This window comes from Cavia porcellus, unplaced genomic scaffold (assembly GCF_034190915.1).
Source record: "Cavia porcellus strain 051 isolate PalLab524CR breed Dunkin Hartley unplaced genomic scaffold, mCavPor4.1 scaffold_19, whole genome shotgun sequence".
Taxonomy (NCBI): Eukaryota; Metazoa; Chordata; class Mammalia; order Rodentia; family Caviidae; genus Cavia; species Cavia porcellus.
Genome location: NW_026947502.1, coordinates 37763113 through 37779738, shown reverse-complemented (window position 1 = coordinate 37779738; position 16626 = coordinate 37763113). Strand labels below are relative to the sequence as shown.

Here is a 16626-nt window from a genome sequence, read left to right as displayed (position 1 = left end):
TAAAGCCATTATTTATCCTTAGTCCAAAAGAAATGAAACTATTAAACATAATAGAAAGAACATAAATTTTTAAATGTTACTTTCTAATTTCTTATAATTCATTTAATGATTAACAAAATAAAGACTAGGAATTATAATTAACAATAAGGTAAATCTTAGAGTGGCTTATAGGGAATTTTTTAATGATATAGAAAACATTATTATCTTAGGAAATCTGGTCATCTATTTTTAAATGTAGATTTCTCAAGAATCTACAAAAAGATAATGAAATTTACTTTATGTAAAGAAATGAGTTTATATTATGAATAAATCTGCCATGCATTTGATAAAGTTAAGAACACTTTTACTAAGAGAAAATATTAATATTGAATTCATTTTAAAAATTCAAAACAGATGTGACAGTAAAATTTATATTTTAAAAATTCCTTCAGAAATCTTATAAATGCCTTTCAAGAAAAGGACTCACCGTATATATCCTTTAAAAAGCAAGCTACTCTAGAAATGGTTCAAATGCCTTCTGTATATTTCTCATAATCTTATTTGTAAAGATACTTTAGGAAGAACTATGTAAAGAAAAGCTCAAGACTGTTGCAAAAGAAAAGGTTTCAGTAAAAAAAAAACATTGCTGTAAAAAGTATTTGACAAGTCAGGTTTTAAATTTAGCATACAAATGAAAACACATGTCTACAATGGAAATATATGCAGAACTCTAAAAAGAATCTCAGAAATAAGGCCAAATATTCAATTTCTATCTGAAAAGGGATTCATAATCTAATCAATAGTATACAAGCATTATAAGAAAAATCAAGTAGAAATCCCTTTAAAGAATACTGCTTGGCAGTCAACACTGACAAAGGAAGGAAAAATAAAGATCCTAGTAAGTGGTGGTAATATTTTAGTCTCAAGTCTCCCAAGAAATTTAGATAAGGCATTTAAAAAAAAACAAAAAAGCAAGAGAAGACAAAATTTTAAGATCTTTTCAATCATATTCTGGAAAAATTTTATCATTTTTACATGCCATTTTTAGATCTAAATAATAAAAGACAAAGAGACATCTTTAAACTAGCCTTTGAGAAGAATGTAAAAAATATACAAGGGAAAAAGTCTACACAACAAATGATATTGGGAAAACAGACCACTTGCAAAGGATAAAACAGGGCCCTTAACACTACATACAAAAATTAACTCAAAATGGATTAGACTTAAATGTAAGACATGAAACTGTAAAATTCCCAGAAGAAAGCATAAGATAAAAGCTCCCTAACACTGATCTTAACAATGATTTTTGCATTAGAATTAAAAGCATGGGCAACAAAAGCAAAAATAAGTGGGACTATATTGGACTAAAAGCTTCTATACAGCAGAAAAAACAATCAAAAAATGAAAAAGCAAAAGATATAATGTGAGAAGATATTTGTAGGATATATCTCTGACAAGGTGTTAATAGCCAAAATATATAAAGAATCCACACAATTCTGGGAAAGATAAATAGATAGATAGATAGATAGATAGATAGATAGATAGATAGTCAGATAGATAGATGGAGATATATGAAGTACCTGAAAAGGCATTTTCCAAAAAAGACATAAAAATGGCCAGTGGGCTGGGCATGATGGTGTACAACTGTAACCCCAGCATTCAGGAGTCTAAGACAGGAGGATCACCATAAATTTGAGGCCAGCCTGGACTATACAGTGAGTTCGCGACCAGTCTAAACTACATAGTGAGATCCTGTTTCAAAACACAAAAAACCAAACAAACAAACAAAAGGCCAATGGGTAGATAATAAGGTGTCCAATAATACTCATCTTCAGGAACATGCAAATCAAAGCCATAGTGAAATACTAACCATATATATCAGGATGGCTATTACTATATCAAAAACATGAGCAACAAGTGCTGGCAACAGAGTGTACAAAAAGGAACCCGTACATTGTTGGTGATTGCAAACAGTACAGAGGTTCCTCAGAAATAAAAACCAGAACTACTATTTGACCTGGAAATCCCTTGCTGAATATACACATCCAAAGGAAATGAATCAGTATGTTGAACAGATTCCGTACAACCATGTTGACTACAGCATTACTCACAATGATCAAGCGATCAAACACTTAAGTGTTGTCAAAAGATGGACAGATAAAGAAAATATAGTATGCACACACAATAGAATAATACTTGGCCATAATAAAAAATATACTGCTATCTACCATAACACGAAGTTGGAGGACATTATGTTATGTGAAATAAACCATATATAGAAAGACAAGTACTTTATGGTCTCATGTGGATTTCAGAAAAGAAAATCAAATCATGAATGCAGAAAACAGAATACCTGTTGCCAAAGGCTGAGGTGTGGAAGAAACGGGGAAATCTGTCTAGAGGCACAAACTTTTAGTTACTTGGTTAGTCCTAGGAATCCAGTATACAGCATAAGAATAAAAGTTAATAGTACAGCATAATTTACTTGATATTTGCCAATTGGATAGCTTTTAAATATCTTTTTTAAAAGTTTGTTTTTAAAAACTGCATTAATAAAACATCTTTAAAATTTTTTGGCAGACCTGGGAGTATCAAACTCAGGAATGCTGTACCACTAACCTACATCTCCAGCCTTTTTTTTCTTTTTTTTTTTGAAACAGCATTTTGTTGACAAGGTGCTCAGATTGGACTCAAACTTGTAATCCTCCTACCTAGGACTCTCAGAATGCTGGAATTACAGGAAAGACCTAACACTTAACTTATTACTTTATCAAGTATTACTGCCATTCAATACTAGAAATTATAACAGACGAAATGCTACAAGATGATGTAAAATACACAAATGCTTAGACACAAGTAAAATGCTCTGTATACACCAAGAGCCATATTCAAAACCATACACCCCACTGGCTGAACTGAAAGCATTCACAGCTGCTGTACTTAGGCAGGAATTTTTCACAGTAATCACAGGACTACTTCCATAGACAAAGACTATGGAAAAGCGATGGGTCAAAATATGGCATAAAAATGTATGCCCTTGTAAATCCAAAGACATATTATGCTTTCAGTTTAGAATTTATCCTGAAATTCAGCCAATCAAGTCCTTACTCATATAGTAATAAATTGTTGTGATGTTTTGAACAGACTTTTTGCTCCCAGCTCTATTTAACAACTGGATTAATAGTTTCCAATTGATATTACACTTGCTAACAGAACACAAGTTGACCAGCACAAGAACTGTACACAGGGCCATGGATTTAGCTCAGTGGCAAAAGCACCTGCCTGGCAAGTGTAAGGTCATGAGTTTGATCCTTGGTACCACAAAAAAAAAAAAAAAAAAACTGTACACAGGAAGAAAGCAGAAATTCCAAATGAAATGTTGCAATTTCAAAGCAGAATTGTATAGTACAATCTTTGGATTTCAGAAAGATTTACAATGGCCTCATACTTGGCAAGGAAAACCAAACTGGTACTGCTGATATCAACATTGCACCACAACAGAAATATTAATAGGGAAACCTTGACAAAATGGAAAACTAAGATAGAAACTTTCTACAAGACCAAAGGCAGAGTAGTTGTTGTTGATTTCTGTAGCAACTATGATGTCACTCAAAACACAAAGCAAGGCTAAGGACGGTGTTTTACTTAATCCTAAACATGTGTGGCATAAATAGTTTGACACTTTACAAAGAAAATAACAAATGCAAAATTTTCTTAGAGCACTGAGACTGGAAGTCATAAGAGATCACTTACAGCAGAGGAAAAATCAAATGTTTCTGCCCTGGGAACTACACAAAAAAATTACGGATCACACTGGCAAGCTCACAAGTGAATAGCAAACAGGAACAGCAACCCAAAGATGTACTACAACAACAGGAAAAGAAAACACATGTGCTATAGTGTAAGCAATGCTTAAGTATGGAACATAAAGTTGTCAAGTGTGAAGACTGCCTTGGATGTGACAGTTGAAGCAATGATTATTTTGTTGTAGAGTTCTATAGTTATTTTCATTGTAGTTGACACAGATTTTTTTTTAAGCTACCTCTTATGCTTTGTAAGCAAGTGAATAGTTGATGTGAAAAGGCTGGCATTTATTCTAAGTACTCATTACACATTTGCTATTTATTTTACTATCTTATTTCCCTACTGAATACACATTGTACAATACAGTAGGACGCTCTGGACAAAACAAGAACAGTAGTGAAAAGAATGGCCTGCCATATAGGAAAGGAAAGCTAGGCACATGTGGCCTCAGTGTAAGTGATATGTGTGTGTGGAACATGAAGTTGTCATGTATGAAGACTGCCTTGAGTGTGACAGTTAAAGTGGTGTGCTGTGTTTTGTTTTGCTTTGTTTTGTTTTTTGTCTTTTTCCTTTTTATCGGTACCGGGGATCAAACTCAGGACTGCCTGCTTGCAAGGCAGGCGTTTATGCTGCTGAGCTAAAACCCCAGCCCCGACAGTTAAAGTGAAGACTATATTTGTGGTAGACTTTTGTTTGTGTTTATTTTGTAGTTCATAGGAGTTTTTATTTCTGATATTAACTCTTGGGTTTTGTAAGCAAGTACACAGCTGATAAGAGAATGTTAATGTCCGTTCTACGTACTCATTACACAATTGGTATTTTATTTTACTGATATCTTAGTTTCTTACTAAATGTATGCTATACAACATAGTAGGAAATACCTGACAAAGAAGGAAGAAAGCTGACAAGAATGGCCTGCCCACAGAAAGGAAAGCTAAGCATGTATGCTGTCAGTGTAAGCGATTTGTGTATATGGAACATGGAGGTATCATATGTGAAGACTGCTATGGGTATGACAGCTGAAACAGAGATTATTTCTGTAGTAGACTTTTGTTTGTGATTACACTGTAGTTCACAGAAGAACTTGTGTCTGATGTTCTCTCTTAGGTTTTGCAAGCAAGTACACAGCTGATGTGGAAATGATGATGTTTATGCTAAACGCACATACATATTAAGAACGAAATCTTTCTGTACTGATTTTTATGCTCCTGTTCACTACATATTACATAATACAATAAGAACCTCCTGGCTAAACAGCAAGACTAGCAAGACGTTAAGTATGTTCTTCAAAAAGGAAAGCAAAACACATGTGCTGTCCGAGTAAGTGATATGTGTGTAGGCAATGTGCTATTGCCATGTGTAAAGGTTGTCTTAGATGTGATAACTTAAGTAAAGACTTTTTTTTGTAAAGTGCTACTGGTATTTTCATTGTAATTCAATAGGAATTTATTTTCGTTAGTCTTTTTTAGACTTTGAATACCAAAAATCAGTCAATGTTGAAATTCTGATACTTTTTTATACACAATAAATATTAAAAATGCAATACATTTGTGATTTTTTTCCTGTTAAGCACTCATTGTTTAATATAATAAAACTCATAAAATTAATAGTTCATCAATAGAAATTGTCTAAAGAATAAATGTGGCTTGGACACACCCATGTTACAGGACTTTATGACAAAAACTGTGTTACACTTCATGTGGATCTACTGCAATACCATGGTGAAGTTACTCTGTAAAGTTTTATTTCCTTACTCTTAAAAGATATAAAACACACATACATAGACACAAATCCATATCAATCACTCTGCATAATGCCCGACACAGTAAATTTCACTGCTGCAGTCTACATCAGGCATATCCAACCTGTAGTCCACGGGCACCTGAAGCCCTCAACAGTTAGAATGCTGTCATAAGGTGCAAAAATGATCAGTGGAATCAAAGAGAATCCAGAAAGACTCACACAAACATGTTAAAAATCTGTGACAAGGGGACAAGGAAATTCACTTACAAAAGGAAAATGTTATCCATGATTAATCATGAAACAAAGGGCAACCATGTCTGAGATGACTTGTGACCTTACCTTTAAACAACACCACTCAAGATGGAGCTTAGACCTAAATCTAAAAGTAAAATATAAATATATGGAACACTTAAAGGGAAACAAAAAAGAAAAATCTTTATAATACTGGATGAGGCTATATACAAAACCAAAATTAGGGTCAAGAAAAAAATCAATACATTAAACCTTATCAGAATTAAAACGGTTTGCCCTGTGAAAAACACTATTAAAAGAATTGGAGTGTAAGTAGACAAAAATATTGTCAAGTCACACTTCTGACAAAAGCTTCATATGTAGAATTCCCAAAGAACTCACCAATTCAAGAAAAAATAAATACCTTCTATAGATTGTAACAAGAACAAATACCCATGTATTTCTATAGGCTATGAATTATATCTGTAAGTGTTCTTTATATTAATATAAAGAGACTTCTTTGTCACAATGTGGGAATATATTTAGGCAAAAAGTCTAACAGGCAGGCCACCACAGAAGATACACATATGACAAGTAGGCACATAAAGAGTGTTGCTATGTTAGGGAAATGCAAATTAACATGACATCATCTCAAACCTAATGAAATGACTTTAATAAAAACCACTGACAATATTAACTTCTGTACTGACAATAATTTGGAATTACTGAAACTCTTGTATATTGTTGATGAAATGCAAAATACTGATCCTTCACAAATTCTTCAGAAAATAGAGAGGGAAAGACTTCTCAATTCATTTTCTGAGGCCAGTATTGCCCTAATATGAAAGCCAAAGATATCGTAAGAGGACTACAGATCAATATCCTTCAAAAACACAGATGGAAAAACTCTCAATCAAATATCAGCAAATCATATCCAGCAAGATATAAAAAGGATTATAAACAATGACATCAGATTTCTCTCAGGAATATAAAGTTGACTAAACATCTGACAGTTAATGTAATACCACATATTAATAGAAAAATGACAAAAATTGTATGAACATCTCAAGCTCTATTAAGAAGTGAACTGAAGGTTGCTATGGTAAAGGAGCTTTGTGATACCATGATTATTTTCTATTTTTTCCACTATTCATTTTATTTACTACTGAAGTTAACAAATATTTACTATTTGCTGAGTGTCTGCTAAGCACTAATGTAAATACACAAAAACAAATAAATATATGATATAGTAAAAGTTAAAGTAAGTCTTACACACAGAGACCCAGATAAAGGAATAGTAACTGTTTAAAGACATTCCCATTCTTAAATTATGAAGGCATATTTTAAACTGTCAGATAAAATTAAATCATACCATGGCAGCAATAATGCTATATGCAGAGAAAATTTTACACGAATATTATGTATACATTTTATTTGACTCCACCTCTCAACAAAATAATATCACTTTTAAACCTCTCACATATGCCAGGTTAGTGGCACACGCCTATAGTCCCAGCACTCGAGAGGCTAAGGCAGGAGGACTGCCACAAGTTCCAGGCCAGCCTGGATGACATAATGAGTATAATGACAGCCCACAGCAAGACCCTGTCTCCAAAATAAAAAAGACAAGAAACAAAAACAAACTCTCCAGATACAACAATTTTGCTGCAGATTACTGAAAAATATATTTGGATTAGAATATCCTATACCTTGTGGGGAGCCAGAACCCTCTGCCTGAATTTTTCAACTGTCTCTTGACCCATTGAAGACCAAACATTGACAAACGCTTCTGCTTTGTCTTGCTCAAGATGAATATTCTCTAATTGCTGCTGCAAAGCTGCTGGCTTCACATTGTGATACACTGCCTATTAAACAGAAAAAAGTTACATTTACTCTTTATGTTTATACAGAGACCTTGACTTCAATCATTGTAAAATTACTTTTAAGTTTTTTAAACCAAAAGAATACTTCCCATTCGTATCATAATCAGACATTTTTGGTTGTGTATATTACAAATAATAAAATACACAAGCAAGGCTAAATAATTCAGGATTAAAAGGCCTAAATCATTTCATTTTTGCCTGTGATTTAAAAAAATCCTAAATTCACTAAATCACCAAAACACCTTCTTCTTTGCTCTGACTATCCAAGCGGTACCCTAATTAAAAATTTCATTTCATTTATTTCACTAATTATTTGACACTTACATGGTTTTCTTTCTCAACAATTTTTTTTTCAAAGAAGCAGTTCTCAAAACTATCCTCATCTACCAGCTTCCTAGGTAATGAATAATTTTTTAAAAATTGTCACAAATGTTTCACAGCAGTATCTATTCTGTTTCTTATAATATTCTGCAACAATTGTCTCATAAGCAGTATGCTATGCTGTCTTATTAAATTATCCCTCACTTTTACTGAAGGCTCACTAAGAGTAAGATGTACAATCATCTTTAGGATCTACAGTCTATAGACGGTTGTAAAGGCTTGGCAGCTTATCTTCCAGGAGTATCCATTTACTGGAATACGCACAAAGCCACAGTACTACCTAATCTTTTATCTGACAACTATTCTAGTCAACCAACAGAAATTTATTCATCACTATTTTAAGCCTAACAATGTGCTAGGCTTAAATACAATGTACATAAAATGTGACGCTGGCCCCAAATATATTCAAAATCCTGTGAAGGTAACATAACTCACACATGCAATAATGAAAGACTGACAATATGCTCTACTGTGATGAGCCAAGGATAAAAGAAATCCAAATAAGGGAAGAATACACATGCAAGGGTCAGGGCTGAAGCAAAAAGAAAGATGACTGAACATGTATTAAAACCATGAACTCAAGGGAGGATCCAGAAGAATGAAGTAGAAGAGAAGCTAATAGGAAACAATATTACCACATACTTTTCTAAAAGTATTTATCATTCTAGTCAAATATACCCCAAATCATCTGTTAAACTTTTTTAATGCCTTCATTTTTCCAAATTATTATGCCAAGTAACAATGAATTCAAATCTTTCATAGCTGTCTCAAATCAATAGTTTCAATTTACTGTCAAATCTTTATTAATACAACTCAACATTTTTTATAGAATAAAACTCAAAAAATTCTTGATTAAAATTTATTCACAGCTTTCATCTTGCATACATTTTTTAAAAAATTGGAATTTCATAGATAACACAGCAATACAAATACGCAGTAAACAAACCATAGGAAATTTGACACAATAAAAGTACCTGTTCTAAAATAAATGATATTGTTTCAAGAACTAGGTGAAGCTCTTGCTTCTCTAGTGAAAATGCAGCTTGAAGTTTTTCCTCTTCATCTTCATTGAAACTGCTCTCAGCCTATGAACAAATAACAATCTATTAGCATATGATACACTGCTGGCCTTAAAATAAAAAGAAGATTCATTTATTCATACATGTGATGAGAACTCAAAGTGAATTTGTGGTGAAAGGAAACTGATGGGCTTATAAATTTTTAAAAGTATGATTCGTACTTCTAGACACTTCTAAAAATAATAAGTTGGGTATACTAACTTCTTGTGATGACTCAGTTCATAATTATAAGCACTGGCATTCTGTGCTAAAGTCTCTCAAAGAAATGCTGAGAACAAGATGATTTTCATTTCAGTTTAAAAAGCCTCAGACTTCCGTGCTTTGACATTTTTGTGTTTGATTTTTCATAGTTCTTCTATTTCATTTCATCTCATGCTCAGCATCATATCTTAAAGGTGCTCATTCATCCCAGTGTAGTACCATCTTTGTTTCTCAGCTTACTGTTTCACGGCTGACTTGTTAGAACTAGATACGGATCATAGTTACATCATTTTAAGCCATTTCCATAATGGCTTAAAATCTCTTCTTCAAAGTGAAATACTGAAGTATTTTTGTTTTCTTTTGTTTTGCTTCTTAATCACATGAGTTACAGCACCAACTTGAAAGCTCAGAGGCCACAAATATTTATTTCTAAGTTATCAACAATAGAAGGACATCCAACATCTTTCAGTGTTCCTGAATATGGACAGCCAGCACTCTGATAAGACATTAAAGATACTTAAAATTCTAGTACACAAATGCCAGCCTTTACACATTATGACACTGCCCCCACCAAAAAAAAAAAAATTCACAAAATAAAAACCCATTTGTATGTGCAAGGATGAGCCAGGGAGATAGCCAGGGCTTCCAGAGCTGTGTCAGACATGCCCATATTCTATACCTAAGCTGCCTCAGGTTTCTTTTGTTTTTTAGGTTGCTATCTAGTAGGGATTCCAAGGAACCAGTCTGGACAAAACAGACATTTTCTACCTATAACCAGGTAAAATTTAGTAAAAGAAAATTACCAAGCTGACCACATTTAGAGTGGCAACAAAATCCCTAAACCTCTTCACCATCTACCTGCCTCTGGTTCCACTGTTCTAAGGGCTCTACTTACCTCAAGGTAAAAGCCAAGTTTCCATATCTAAAATACATAAAAATAAGGTGGAAGACCCTAACATTTGCCACAAACTTTAAGAATCCTTATCACAAGTGGAGCCCTTCTGGAAGACCATCAATTGAAACCATACAAGAAAAAATTTTTACACCTTTCCTGATGTTTTCTTGGCAGACAAATATTTACATTCATGTTTCTATCCTCAGCTACTTCAGATCTCACGTTCTCATCTACTTCCCTCTAGCTCTGATGACACAGCGTTCAGTGCCTCTGTGGAGTGTCCCTGTTACTCAGTTCACTCAAAGACAGCTATTCACTTATTGTCAACTTCAAAGGTGACCAAAGGATCAAAGGCAAACCAAACATCACCATTTTTCCTGCAAATGCTCCATCCTTCCCAATACTAAGAACAAAGATACACATAAGTTTCTTGTCCCATATTATTTTATATGTGTAAGAAGAAAGCCTCCATCTCACAAAATAAAAAGAACTATATTTACTGCCTGCACCATTCACTTTTGGGTTGATTTCCTTCTCTTTCCTGTGTTTAGTGAAATAAGTTAAAGGGATAGACTCTGGAGCCAGACAAAACTGTCAGCTACCTGGGTGACTTTGGGCATATTTCTTAACTGGATTCTCTCTGTTTGCTTAGAGATTAAGATAAGGATGACAACAATACCCACTTCTCCACATTGCTCTAAAGATTAGATGAGTTAATAATACAAAGCCATTAAAACAGTGCCAATCACATAGAAAATGGTATAACTGTTTATGAATAGTAAATGCAGTAGAACATGGCTCTTATCCTGTTCTTCCTGTTTCTCCATCTAAATACAAATACATTATAGGCAAGTGCTGAGAGGACCTGTATCCATTTTGTTTCCTATGGCAAAGAAAAGAATTTCAGGAATTTATATTGAATGCCAACGGTGTAAGAAAGAATGCACTGGATATGAGTATAAAGATTAGTAAGACCTGCCCCTCAGGGTTTTAAGGGCACACGGGGACTTAGCTCAACGACATAAGTGCCTTCCTGGCAAGCATGAGGTGGTGAGTTCAATTCCCAGCACAAAAAAATAAAAGTAAAGATATTTAAGGGCATAAGCAGGTAGACCAAAAAGATTTATGCATTTAGTTATTTTCTAGTCATGAAACAAATACTTATGACAAAGTCTGAAAGGTAAGAATGAGCCAGAGACTTAGAAGAATAGGAAAAAAAAATGCTGAGTGAGCCCACAAAATCATTGAAAGTTTTCTCAGAAGAAGGGAGGAAGAACAGTTAGAATGATACCAAAGAATGATACCACAGACACATAGCTGAAAAAGTTCACGGTACAGTAAAGAGAAAAGTACTGCTCAGTGTGACTGGAACACTTGCAAAGTGGGAAAAGGAAGGCTGCGACCATGTTCACATGGACTAAATACAGTAGAAGGTGTCAAGGAGTTGGAACTTTCAACCCCGCAACAGTGGATAATCACTCTGAACATATAAAATCATGATCCATCTTTTTTTAAGAGAATAACATTTAGAAAGAGTAGTGGAATTGTACTATGAAAAAGCAATAGAAAGGAGGCTACAGGCACAGATATAGGCTTGAAAGCAAGTGCTCTTAGACAAGGGAAAGGACCTGAACTAGACTATGAAAACTGAGATTTGAGAGGAAGTAGAGCAAGGCCCGGTGGCTGCTTTCCAGCCAAGAAACAGAAGACTAAGTCTCCTTTTCACTGAATGCTGATGCCTGACAGCAGGCAGATACGTTAATGGCTGCTCCTTAAACATGTATTTGATTGAATTAAATCCTTACGAGCTGAAAAAGAAATTAAGACTGATGACCAAGTAGAATGAACAAATAAATGTGTGTCTAAAATAATCACACCCTCTAAATAAAAGTAGAAGAGAGACAAAAGTAAATAAGACAGCAGGTACTACAGAAATATTTTTAAGAGGAAAAATGAAATCAGAATTTTTCCAAAGCATATTCCAGAATATATTAGCCCCAAAATATATACCATAGTAACAGTTCCAGGTCAAATACATTTTTAAAATGTTATACACTGTATACACTATTAAATATTTATCACAACACTAATATATAAAATACTCCGCAAATTTCCATAATTTTATTGAATACTGAATTTCCCAAATGGATGACCACGGAATATTATCAAATCTTCCTCAGAACCAGTGTTCCTGAGAACATTGTATTTCACATACATACAAAAACACTCTTCAAATAACAACAGAATCTCAGTAGAATCAGAAAGAAGTTTAATAAGCTATAAAAATACAAAAATACAAACCTTCAGGTGAAGTTTTTGAAGAATTCGGGTAAGCAACCTTGGAAATCTTCCTGTATCTAGCGCGTTTATCAGCAACACTGCTTTTTTCATGCTAAATAAATTTGTAAAACAAATTTTAAAACGTTTTAAAATGGACTTGCCCTAGTTGTCTACAAATTCAATAATTTTGATTGCTACATGGTTAGTCTGAGTAAAATATGACAGCGACCATCAAAGAATCAGGCTATCTGAACATTTCCAAAAACATGTCTTTCCAAAATCATTCGGTTGAAGAGATCCACTCAGTAAATTTCCTCTTGTTTTGGGACAAGGAAACTTTTTAGGAGAAACATATAGTTTGTCGAGGTATGGCAATAATTTAACAGTAAGTCCTCATGTAACCACTTAATCCAAGAGGAAACTGAAAAGAGTGAGAAAAGGGAAGTGGCAACCTGGGCAACTACACTAAAAACAAGAGACACTGCATGTCTCTTGCATGCAAATAATAGCAGGAAAACACTGCAAACAAAATCATGTTAAGTTGCTACACACACAATGGTTTTAAATCTGTTTCACCTGTAATAATCAACTTCAAAAATTGTGATAGGAACAATTCTGCACCCTACTGGATAAGATTTACTGATGGAAACCACGTTCCCCCACTACACCTGTTTGGGAGAAAAGGCCTGGCTATGAGGATAAAGGAATCAAGGATAAAAGAAAAACTTTAAAATATCAATTTCTACCCAATTCAGGCACAATGTTTTTCTCCAACTTCAGTTATCTGTCTATATACTTCGGTATCCTTGCATCCACCCACCACCTGCACTAATTGCTTCATTATACTCGTTAAATTGAGTCATTTTTATTTAAGTAATTTTATTTTAAAAGGCGACTTTACGGTGGATGTCGTGGCAGGTGTCTCATTTCCCAGTTACTGGGGAGGTTGATGAGTAAGGATCTCGAGCCCACAAGTTCGAGATCGACCTGGAAAAATACTCCAGGTAGAGAGGTCTCATTTCAAAACAAAAAGGAGGCCTCATTTCACCACCAAGGACAGGTGACCCTACCTTGCTCCAGAGAAATTAACTAAAACATAAATAAAATGGAAACCAAAGTAATATAGCCAAAGTATGGCTAGACACTTGCCAACAGAGAACTGGCCAGAGGCCTGTCCGATACTGTCTAACGCGTACTAAACACCCTCCTGCACCCTCCGAGGAAGCCTTTCTCAGTAGCACAGGGTCTGGAAAGACCGAAGCAGAGACAGGACACCGCTCAATGGAAGTGCGCAGAACTCAGAACCGAGAACTTCAGACACCGCGCTACGAAGTGACAGAAGCCACGCCTCCCCGGGCCAAAGACTGCCGGGCCCCCAGCGACTCACAGAGGGTCAGCGCGCTGGGAGGAGACACAGGCGCCACAGGGTCCCGCGCTCCGCTCCGACCCCGGGCCGCCAGCGACCCCGCCCAAGCCCACCCCGACCCAGCCCAGATCTGGGCAGCGCAAAGGCTACAGGCAGCAAGACCATCGTTGCATAGGCCCTGTGCGTGCCACAGTGGCTCAGCCACAGCAAGTGATCGGCCAGGTTACCTGGGGCTGTTGGGCAAGATCAGCACCGCGGACGCCGCCATCCTCAAAACGCCCTCGCCAGCCACAGCCTGTCAGCTGCGCGGGGCGCAACCAATGACGTCCTGCGGACGGAAAGCCGGGAGGGCCATACCGCGCCGCGGTCCTGCGCTTGCGCTGCGGCGGGAGGCCCCGGGAAGCCAGCGCAACTTAGCCCAACGGCCCGGAAGGTGGATCCTTGGAGCCCCGGGGCCGAGTCAGAGTCAAGACTGGGCGTTTATATTTATTTACATACCTGCATACCTGACTAGGTGTCTGCGTCTGTCAGTCTTTAGTGTATGTATGTGTAGACATAACACGGCTGTCACATGTATGTACCCCCAAGTGTAGAGAATGCACAGCAGTTCAGTTTGCTCTTTCGGTGGGACGGGCTGCAACCAGCGCCGGGGCAGCTGCCCTCGGGAAGCTGGACGCAGTTCCCTCAGCTCCTCGGCGGCTGCACCTCTCCCGAAGCACCTACAGAGCTCCAACGGCGGCGCGGGTCGGGGTGTGCGGCTCCGTGCTGTCTGCTCCAGTGAGATCTCTTCCATTGAGGGCCCCTCCAGTGAGCTCCTCCAGCGAGGAGTCTCGCAGTGAGGAATGCCAGTAAGTTCTTTACCAGGAAGGTAGCTCCAGTGAGGGCGTCCCTGAGCGCCCACTATGAGCGAAGCACTGCACTTGGCTGGTAACTCTGGCCCTCAGGGGCTTGCTTAGTTGTTGAGCAAGATAGAGAGGATGAATCACCACAGAGACCCCTATTATCTCACAGGAGCGTCACAGGAGTGAGGACACATGACCACAAATACCTGAGTGGGCCTTGAAGAAAACCTGGAGGCATTGAAAGGATGCAAGAGGGGGTTGCAAGCAGTAGGACTAGGAAACCTTGGACAGAAGGCCAGGGAGAGGAGGAGGTATTCTAGGCAAGGAAACAAAGGCTGGGGAGTAGAAGGTTAGCTTGCATAGAGTTTGAACAATTGGGAACTAAGGCTACAAGACGCTTAAATGACAGCAGGTTTTGGCATGTGCACCTAATCTAGAAAGAAATGGGTAGTCATTAAATAAATGCTGGGGTCTTGTGTTTGGAGGTTTGGGGTTTTATTTTTATTGTTTCTTACGCATTAAATGTTTTCAAATAAAGAAATTTTGTGATAGGTGCTCTTTTTTGTCGTCATTCTCCAGACAGTAATAACAATTGGATTGGAAAGCAGTAAGCAGAAAAGCTACATACATTACTATCGCAGTAATTTATGGAAAGCAATAAAATTCTGTGATACTAAACAGGCCCTGGAAAATGAAAAGACAATAGATAGACCAGAGTTACATTTCAGAAGCACAATCTTCAAGAGTTGGCCAAAGATTGAATTTAATTTTCCTTCCTAATTATGTTTTACTTAAATTATTATTTAAATTAGTTGGCATTCCTGGAGCAACCCAAAAAACATTTTAACTGAAAGAAGCCAGATTGCAAATTAAAAGTGACTAATGCCCACATGGATAATTGAATCAATTATACAGTGTGTTGAACACATAAATACATTGAGTTACACAACACTCCACACACTCCTCCAATTTATGCATATCTGAAAAAGATGTATGTGATTCCACATAAATTATAGGTCTCTGATCCAAACACAAATTGCCCTACCTGGCACAACTTTAAAGTGGTTCCCCTTCCCTCAGTCTTTTAATCATTTCCCTTTTGTCTTGATTCATTGCCTGAAGTAAAGTCACTAGCCAACGACACTGTTTAAGATCTGTAATGAACCTCATCTTGTCCTTGTTTGCCTTGACAAACACCTGGGATTTTGAACAAAACAGCCTCAAGGTGGTTTAAATTCTAATCTATGTAACCGCAGACAAAGTACTTGAATTCATTCATCTTCCCATTCCTGATCTGAATATAAGGATGAGTTTAATGTCTGCTCCCCTAGACTATAGGAAGAATTAAGTAATGATACCCACAAGAAACCCATACCTTTCTTAGAAAACCAAGCACAGACTAGACAAGTTTTCACAAGAATTGTTAATTCTCTAATTCCATTTGCAGCGATGGGTTGATTACTTCCTATCGTCATCTACTGCTATACAAGCTTGATATTGTGAATAAATGTTACCCAATTGAGTAACATATTACTTATCCAACATATTTCTGCATTCTCTAGAATATAACTATACATGTTCATGAAGAGATCTTTTAGTTATCTACTTGTTGCCAACTGCCATAGAACAGGAACTATGACTTCTAGTGGAAGAAATCTATAACCACTCTTTACCCTCCAAACATCATCAGCCCTCTCTTTGTGCTGGATCCAGAGCCCAGATCTGCTGCCCCTAATCTATTGTGGATACTAAGCCATGCAGAACACCTCGAAGTTTTTCCCATATTCCTACCTTAATTGCAAACTTTTATGAAGTTGACCATTTTTTTACATTTATGCCAACATGGGCTCTCTAAAAAAACAACCTGAATTATATGCTAGTGACTCATTTAGGTGTAAGTGCAGGCAAATAAAGATGAAAGGAAAAGGAAAGTAAGGATGGC

General features: G+C 36.5%; 1 protein-coding gene across 5 annotated transcripts in view; it reads right to left on the bottom strand.

Annotated features, from left to right (window-relative positions):
- The window catches only part of Commd10 (COMM domain containing 10), a 172867-nt gene extending 158676 nt beyond the window's left edge, over positions 1 to 14191 (bottom strand). For 2 of the 5 annotated variants that reach the window (XR_010041153.1, XM_013156237.3), the window contains exons 1-4: positions 14070 to 14190; positions 12498 to 12588; positions 8996 to 9106; positions 7467 to 7622 (exon numbers count right to left, since the gene is read on the bottom strand). Coding sequence is in view for 4 of the 5 variants with exons in the window: in XM_013156237.3 (XP_013011691.1) it covers positions 7467 to 7622; positions 8996 to 9106; positions 12498 to 12588; positions 14070 to 14110 (399 nt within the window). In the remaining variant the exon portion in view is untranslated. Of the gene's footprint in view, positions 1 to 7466; positions 7623 to 8995; positions 9107 to 12497; positions 12589 to 14069 lie in introns of all 5 variants that reach the window. The other 3 variants (XM_063230960.1, XM_063230959.1, XM_003473187.5) reach the window with 2 other exon arrangements.
- Positions 14192 to 16626: the final 2435 nt, after the last annotated feature.